Raw genomic sequence first — 9,345 nt, 5'->3', positions numbered from 1 at the left:
CTCCACCCTGAGTTGAGACCAGTCACCATCTGAAGGAAGCCAACGTCATCCACTCGTTTGGTCATAATCCATAGGTGGGAGCTGGAATGCAGACAAACCAGTAAATTAAGAGCTTCAACTTTCAGCTGCGTCACCACGATAAGACTGGAGCAACGCCCTCATTACAGCCGACGAGGTGAGATCCATTATTTCACCCATCCAAAGCTCGTGAACAAAGACGTCAGAAACTAGTACTCCTTCAGTTGAGGCAAAGACCGTCCTGACCTGGAGGGACCGCTCCACCTGTTGAGAACCACAATCTCTGGTTGCTTCACATTCAACTGTCAGTTTGAGCACAAATCCAGAGTCATAAAACCCGAGTTGACAACTCACTTTTTAGTATCGCCACGCACAGTAAATACACTTCATATAATGTATATTGTGAGGACAGCACAGGTTGACCGACTGGGACATAAAGTCAGAGGCCAGACAGATGGTTTGGATATCAACTAATGCAGGGGTGTCAACCTCACTTACAAAAGGGAGCCAAAATTAAAACCTTTTCAAACTGCCGATTTCAGGATCTACATTAACTCAAGTTCGATACCAAACATCTTTTCTTGGTTTCAGGTTCCTCAACAAGAGTTTGATTGGTCTCATTTGATGTTCACTGTTGTGCTTTCATCATAATCAAAAACTACTGAAAAAAATTAAAGTGATAAAAGTATTTTACATTTAAAATAACATCTTGGGGGGCAGATGTCATCGAGGGCCAAATTTGGCCCCCGGGCCTTGAGTTTGACACATATGTACTAATGGAATCTACTTCCACAGGCGGCTGAGTCGAGCTGGTCTGGGAAGCTCAGTCCTCACCTCCTTCTACAGGTGTGAAGTGGAGAGCATCCTGTGCTCCAGCATCAACGTGTGGCATGGAGGCTGCACAGCTGCAGAAAGAAAAGCCCTGCAGAGAGTGGTGAAGGCTGCACAGAAGTCTGTTGGAGTCAGACTCCCCACCACCACAGACATCTACACCTCTAGGTGCAGGAAGAGAGCCACCTGCATCATGAAGGACCCCACTCACTCGGCGTGCACACATTTTGCCCCACTCCCCTCAGGCAGGAGGTTGCGGAGCGTTAAGTGTAGAACCACTAGACTGAGGAACAGCTTCTACCCTGAAGCTGTTAAGACTCAGTTTAGTTCAGTTTATTTTATATAGTGCCAAGTCACAACAGAAGTCATCTCAGGGCACTCATGAATCCCTAACCAGGAAAATCACTTTAATGACACTTTAATTGGAGATTTGTCACTATCTGTGCTGCTGATTATCCATGCTTCTGATTCCTTATCCATAAGCTGCTATATTCATGCCCATCTGCCACAACAGACTCATGTTCAGGCTGCTATTTAATACACTGCATTATATATTACATTAATAGTAATATTGTGTTCCCATTTTTGTGCGACTTAGTTCACTGTGGTGACTCCTAAAAGAAGGGAGAAACCAAAAGAATTATTCTGTTCCCAAACCTGGTCCTTGAGGAACACCGTCCTGCATGCTTTACTTGTTTACCTGCTTTGATGCATCTGATTTGAATGAATGAGTGATTAACTGACTTCTGCAGAACTTAAGTTATTAATTCACTGAATCAGGCGTGTTGGAGCAGGACAACTGAACCATGAAGGATGGTGTTCCTCAGGGACCAGGGTTGGGAACCACTGGTTTAGTGTGTATCTTAGATTCTTGTATACAGTTTCTTTTTTATAGTCAACATTTTTGCCATTTTTGGGTGTAACTGGGACTTTGAGTACACAATTTTGTTCCACCTCATGTACCATGTGTGATACAAATGACAAAGAACCATGAACATGTTTAGAGGAGGGACAGTGGGTATATTGGTAAAAGAATGTTAGAAGTGCAGCTGCCATGAAAAAAAGACAGAGGAGATATATGGATGCAGTTGGAGGACATGGAGGTAGTTGGAGGACAGAGGACAGAGTGAGATGGAGGACAATGACTCACTGTGATGGAACAACCAAAAGACGACGACCAAGTTAAACATGAAACTGTTTGAAAGTAGACCCAAAGAAAATAATTACATGTGACTTTAGTTTAAGCATTGTTTCTTGCTATAAAAAAGTAAAAAAATAAAAAATCTCATGAGCTCGACTGCCCGTCAAACTTATTTATTGATGTACTGAACATTGAAAAAATCCAAAGTATCCAAACACAAAGTAAAGAACATGTACATCCTCTTAAATAGTCAACAAAAAGATATTCTATGTCAAAAATGCTGTGAACCAAGACTATACAACTCCAAATAAATAATGATTCCCATTAAGAATTGAGATTAAGAGGGGGTTGGAGAGAACATTTGTTCATGCCTGACCATCAGCTCAATCTGCCCAAATCATCAAGTTTAGAAAAAAGAAAAAGAATTTCCAGCCCAGACGAGTCTGGCATGAAAAACGTGCCCTCTCTTCCCCTCACAGCAGCAAGTGTCACAACTCATCTGGACTTTTAAAGTGATAACTTTTACAATCGAACACAAAGAGGGAGTAGATTTAAAAAAAAAAAAAAAAAAAAAAAAGCAGTTGCAAAGAACTCTAGAATGCATAGCACACTGCTCGTTGGAGGAGAAGCGGGTTGGGAAGCAGGATGCAGGGTCAGTTTCAGTGCATCTAAAGGCTCGAGCATCCGTTTGTGTGGCCCAGATGTTCCATGTCTAACTTTACAACCAATTCTGTTAATGCAGCTGCTCCACCGTCCTTTCCCGAAGAGAATAAAGCAATATACACCTTTTTTTTTTCTTTTTACGATTTTAAAGACAGGTTATATGCATTACGTTTATATATATTTATGAGTATGAAAAAACTAAAGTAGTTCAAAACTGTGGTTTATATCCATTCTTTACCACATAAATATATATCTATAATATTTATATACATATAAAAAAAAATGTCTATAGTAATTTTTTTTTTTAAAGAAGCGAGACTTATCTACAGACTAAACAAAAAACGACAAATTTAATGCACCATTATGCTAGTTCAAAGAACGAAAAGTAGTCCAACTAATGGAAACTGAAGATCAAAGATCAAATAAGGAAACTCGTACATACCTTGTGGAGAAAGTAAAATTAAAATAAACGTTTTTAACACTTTCCAATGAAGTCTAAACTAGAACCAAAAGAAGTCTGCTTAATACAACAAACTAAAATCTATTTACACAGCTCAGAGCTCAGAAGTCATTCCTTTAATTCAGACTTTTTTAATGCGGCTGCCTTTATCAGCTTGTCCTCATTCGTTCATACAAAGTATGTAAAAACCTTTATTGGTTGATATTAAGACAAAATCAGTCTAATGAAATCGTACACCACAGAACATGAACTCCATCTGAAGGGAATCGTAAAGGAAGAACTGATTTCAATTCAATCCCCCAAATAACCTTTTAAGATCTCTGTTGGAATTTTGCATGCACTTCTTTAAATTTTTTTTGTTGTTATTTTTTAGTCTGTTTGCAAATTGAATCTTAAAGTGAGTTAATAGTCGACGGGACAACCGGCATGGAGGAGGACCCACAGATGATTTTACAAATGAAACCAGCACTGTCACTGATTCTGTAATCTAAAGATAATACAAAGATCTCAAAAGGTATCTTTTACATCATAAATCTCTCCAGAAATGTCAACCAATGCAAACTTTTTTTAAAGTTCAAAAGCTCACAAGGTGTCGTATGAAGATATTTCTCAAAGTATCCCAAGTCAAAATATTTTTGTTCCAGGTCCAGTAAAAAGTTTCTCCAAATTTTTCTTTTTATAAAAATAGATGCTTTTTTAAACCCACATCAAAGAGGTTCTTAGCTCTTTGGCAAGGTACTGCTTTAGGATTTTTTTTTTTTTGTCTTTTTATCCGTTAAGTTTACAATAAGCAACATTATGCAGCCAATTAATTACCAACTTATTACGATAAGCTAAGAGAACGAAACCGGCTCGAAAAAAAGCACCTGCTAACCACGCAAAGCTAAAAACGCACAAATCAGAACACAAAAATACAAAAGAATCACAACACAGAATCTTACAAGACTTACGGGTTTAAAGAAATGTGCAACAAATGGAACAGAAAAATTAAAAAACCTAGAGTAACATTAGAGATGGTCCATCGGTGGAGACGGCAAAGATTGAACAACGCAGGCTTTAAAACCTGCAGGATTTTTTTGTTTAAACTAGAATGAAAAGATCCAAAGAGTAGCAATGAAGAAAAAAAAAAGTCACACTGTTGGGCGCTAAATACTGATTACAAAGCCGTTGTACTAATGTAGAAAGTTACGGTCGGTACGCTTCCGTTACCCGATTCTTGGTGGATTTTCTACAATCTCAGTCGGTTTTAGGCTTTGTGTGTTTTGTTGGTTTTGAACGAGACTTGCAGAACTCTGTCCCCGAGGCGGTATCCGTTCAGACTGGCAATGGCCACAGCGGCCTCGTCGTAATTAGTCATGGTAACGAAACCAAATCCTTTGCACTTGTTTGTGTTGAAGTCGCGAATGACCTTGACGTTTGTGACGGCGCCAAACGGGCCGAACATCTGCCAGAGGATGCTCTCGTCTGCGTCCGGAGCCAGGTTGTAGACAAAGATGCACCAGCCAGTGCCGGCGTGTCCCGGGATGTTGATGCCGGCCAAACTGGTCACCCCGTCAATGGCCATGGGGGAGAACCGGCTGTAAAACACAAACGAATGCCAAAATGAGCACTAAAAGGTCTCGTTATGAAAAGAGACTGAGCCAAGAGCCTTCATAAAGTCTGAAGACCCTACAGGGATCGGTCTGGGCCGATCCTGGGCCAAAATATTTTAGTGACTATTGCAATCTGGGTGTCCATAAACTTCTTTAAAGTCTTCAGTTGATCCAAAATGCCGCTGCCAGAGTCTTAACTGGAGTTAGTAGGAGAGATCATATCTCTCCAGTTTGTTTCTCTCCATTGGCTCCCTGTCAAATTCAGAATTGAATTCAAAATCTTACTTCTAAGAAACAAAGCCCTCAACATCCTAGCTCCATCTTATATTACAGATCTTATTGTCTCATATTTTCCTAACAGAGCACTTTGCTATCAGATTGCAGGCTTACTTGTGGTTCCTAGAGTTTCCAAAAGCAGAATGGGAGGAAGATCTTTCAGTTATCAGGCTCCTCTCTTGTGGAACCAACTTCCAGTTTCCATCCATGAGGCTGACACATTGTCCAGTTTTAAGACTGGGCTTAAGACTTTCCTTTTTAATAAATCCTATAGTTAGAGTTGGATTGTTATGCTGCTTAATGGAGGACAAATTGACCTCATTTCTTAAAATGAATTGTAACAAATAAATAGTTTTTATTTGATACTATTTCTACCTTAACATGTGATTCTTGACCTGCCATTGTGCATCTGTTCCTACCAAACCCTGCCAGTCGAAGCAGATGACCGCTTGTCCTGAGCCTGGTTCTGCTAAAGGTTTCTTCCTCATGAGGGAGTTTTTCCTTTCCACTGTCGCCTTCATATTTGCTCAAGATGAGAGTCTGTGATGGAGTTAAACTCAAAGCAGTCTGCTCCTCAGATAAATAATATTAACTTACTTTTTATGTATGTTTCTGTTCAGTTCCCTGAGACAACTTCTCTTGTGACTTGCCACTATATAAATAGATTGAAGCGTTGGTACATTTTTATGTCCTTCTATAAAAGGTGGGCAATAACAGACAGCCTAATTCTAGATGGCCACCATAACTAATCAACCTTAGATAATATGTTTATTACTCTTTTACAGATACTGAGCTACAACTTGGTGCGGTAGTAGCCGAGTCTACCTCAACACATACTTTGAGCGCTGACAGAACTTCCAATGTGTCATTTCTAGGGTTAGAGTGAATCATTTTGTTTAAGATTTTCTTCTTTCAAGTAAACCAAATAGCCAAACAAAAATATATATTTTTTTAAAAGCTACATCTACTTTAAACTCCTACAGCAATGATACTTTCTCCTGAAATCGGTGGCTGCAAGTCATAATTGGAAGTAAACACCACGCCAATGTTGAGTTTTTGCCAGCACTAGAATAAAAAGGCACGGAAAAGCCCTGGCCATTAGTAAACGTGGTTTTCGTAGTTAAAAAAATAATAAATAAAAAAAGATTCAGAGCGCTTGGAAAGCCTTTGAATTATTGCAGCAGGTGTCTCATCCGATTAGCCGCTCCAGTTGGCCTCTCGGGGAACATCCACTGTGACAGGTGTGCTCCCAGCATCAAGGGCCCGCGGAGACATTTGGCAACGAAGACGTACGCCAAACAAGCAAGGCACAGAAAGAAATCACAGGTCTATTGTTGGTGCTGATGGCCCTTTGAGCTTCCACAGAGCTGGACTTCAATCACACTCCAGGAAACTGAAACTAGACAAAACCAATACTTGTGGCAAATCCTGAAAGATGTCTGACGCAACAGTTTAAAAACAGGACAAAGCTGTCCATAATAGATCAAGGTAAAAAAAAAAAAAAAAAAAAAAAAAAAAAAAAAGGGAAGAAGAAATGGAGCTTAAAATGTAGGGATGCAATTTTATGCAATAACGAGAAATGCAAAAATTCAGTTCTTTGTGATGCTGCCATCCAGAAACGTCAACGCTGGTGTCACTCCGGTCCTTTTCTCATGTTTGAATATATTAAGAGCACTTATTAAAAACATTATAACAGGGTGGGCATGTCTATTTGGACAGTTAGAGCAAATCAAGTTTTTGTTTACATTATGGAGCTGAAAAAACAAAGAGCTCATTTTTCCATCCAACCTTCATTTTAAGCATCAAAAAGTTAATTGTTGTGAATAAATCATACGATTATGTAAAAATGAAGTAAAGAGCTAAATTGGCATTTGTTTGTGATCTCTGGCTTTTATGAAAATCGCTGGACAACATCCAGTCAGGATTTCATTACAGGAGCAACAGAAGCTTCATTTTCAAACACACTTTGTGAATATTTACTTCTTTGTTTGCTGTGAAATTAAATCACCAATTTCCTTCACTCCCACTGATTTCTGTGTATATTTATCTGCAGACACCCTTTATATTTCATCAACAAGCTCTTACTGAATCAGAGCAGCCTTGTGCAGTGCTAACAGTTTATGCAACAATACATAAGGCTCTTTCAGTCAGGACTCCCTCAAGATTTATTTAAGCAAAAAAATATAAAATTCAGAAACGAACAAAGTTTACCTTTTCACTCCGTAAGCCATGTTCAGCAGGTTGTCCAACCTTCAAACAACACAACAAAACATCATTAAGATTTAAATTTTTTTTATTGAGACTGAATGATTATGATGAGATTAATAATTGTTTCAGTATTAAAGTCAGTTTCTTACGATGACCCTGAAGTTTAAACCACAACTATAAATCAAAAAATTACAAAATCAAAACACTGCAAACTAAAATGTTACAAATCAAATTGCTACAAATCAAAAAAAACTACAAATCAAAACACTGCAAATCAAAATGTTACAAATCGAAAAAACTACAAAAACACATAAAAATGTTTTTTTTAATTACAAATCAAAACACTACACATCAAAATTATACCAAAAAATATATACAAATCCAAACACAACAAATCAAAAAACTACAAATCAAAACACAAAAAAATAAAACTACAAATCAGAACGCACAACAGCAAACCAAAACGTAACAAATCAAACCACAACTACAAATCAAAACAATAAATCAAAACTCAGCAAATCAAAACACTACAATTCGAAACACTATAAATAAAAACACTACAATTCGAAATAGGGATGGGGCCGATCCGATCCAGTATTGGCCTCCGATACCAGCATAATTTACGTGCTGGATTTTTCCGATCCACCTGCCGATATTTCCGATGCATGATGCATGTTGGCTTCAAACTATGGAATGGATTTCCTGAACGGCGGCGTGTCTCATGAACCCAGAGTAATAAGACCCGCCTCACATTCAGGAAATCCAGTTCATAGTTTGCAGCCAGCTACAACGTGAGGGCTGAGTTAGCAGCACCGTGGCTAACAGCTAACCAACTTTACAAACTTTTCATCTAAACATGTCCGCTGTGTGGAAGTATTTTACACTAAACACCACAAAACAAGACAGCAACGTGCAATGTCTGCAGAGCTATAGCACCACATTAAACCGCGGTAAAGTTAGTTTTACTTTGGACATTCGAGCTCCATGGCTTCAGCGGGGCGCTGCTCTTTGCTCAACCCACAACAGGTGACTCGACCCCGGCCAGCCGCATCCAATCTGCCCTGCTCAGTCTGCCCGTCTCTGAGGAGGCCCAAATCAGGCTGCTTGCTTCGGATTGAACAAGAAGTAGACATCGCTGAAACCATGGAGCTAAAATGTTTACAGAGAAGTTGCTAAACTTCATCGTAATTAATGACCAACCACTATCAGTTGTAGAAAACGAAGGATTTCTCAGCTTGATACTTGCAGCCAAGATATAGTTTACCCTGCAGGAGATATTTATCAGTACAACAGAAAACAATCATAAAAAAAAACATGATTTGAAAATTATATTATAAACAAAAACAGCTACATTATAAAGTGATGTAAAATACTAAAAACAGGAACATGTCTGTCGGTTTATGCCAGCTGTTTGAAGCCATTTAACATTTTATTTTATTTTATTAATTTATTCATTCATTTAAAAGAAACAAAATAAAAAATAAAAAAATCATCAAAAAGAAAACATTGAATGAAAGGAGTGCAGGAAGAAGAAAAATAATTCTTATATCTGCCCCTTATTTAAAAAAATATAAAATAACTTTAAACAATCACTTAAATTAATCACTTTAATATCCACTTTTAAACTAGGAATAAAAATAAACATGTTTTGTGTTAGCAGAATTTAATTCTAACTTTAAAACTTATCCAACATTAAAAAAACATACCTCAAGTTGCCTTTTTGAACATGCATGCATATATTTGTACAAATTGTACTTGAGAGGAGATTATTACAGCCTCATATAAAATCAATGATGATCATGATATCGGAACGGGATCGTATCGGCCAACATTTAGATTTAGATATCGGGATCGGATGTAAAAAATGTGGATCGGTGCATCCCTAATTCGAAAAACTACAAATCAAAACAGAACAACAACCCAAAACAAACAAACCACACAACTACAAATCAAAACACAACTACAAATCAAAACAACAAATCAAAACACAACACCAAAACACTACAAATAAAAAACGGAACCAAAAAACAACGAATCAAAACACTACAAATAAAAAAACAAAACAAAACTACAAATCAAAACACCGAACAACAAATAAAAAAAACTGCAAATCAAATCAAAACACTACAAATCAAATCAAAACACTACAAATCAAA

General features: G+C 37.9%; 1 protein-coding gene across 3 annotated transcripts in view; it reads right to left on the bottom strand.

Annotated features, from left to right (window-relative positions):
* Positions 1–2,152: 2,152 nt before the first annotated feature.
* The window catches only part of elavl2 (ELAV like neuron-specific RNA binding protein 2), a 70,753-nt gene continuing 63,560 nt past the window's right edge, over positions 2,153–9,345 (bottom strand). For all 3 annotated transcript variants that reach the window (XM_037676020.1, XM_037676013.1, XM_037676007.1), the window contains exons 7-8: positions 7,193–7,231; positions 2,153–4,690 (exon numbers count right to left, since the gene is read on the bottom strand). In XM_037676020.1, the coding sequence (XP_037531948.1) occupies positions 4,360–4,690; positions 7,193–7,231 (370 nt within the window). In that variant the 3' untranslated portion in view covers positions 2,153–4,359. The remainder of the gene's footprint in view (positions 4,691–7,192; positions 7,232–9,345) is intronic.

Source organism: Nematolebias whitei, chromosome 1 (genome assembly GCF_014905685.2).
Source record: "Nematolebias whitei isolate Nwh7 chromosome 1, NemWhi1, whole genome shotgun sequence".
Classification (NCBI taxonomy): Eukaryota; Metazoa; Chordata; class Actinopteri; order Cyprinodontiformes; family Rivulidae; genus Nematolebias; species Nematolebias whitei.
This window is presented reverse-complemented; position numbering and strand designations above follow the sequence as displayed.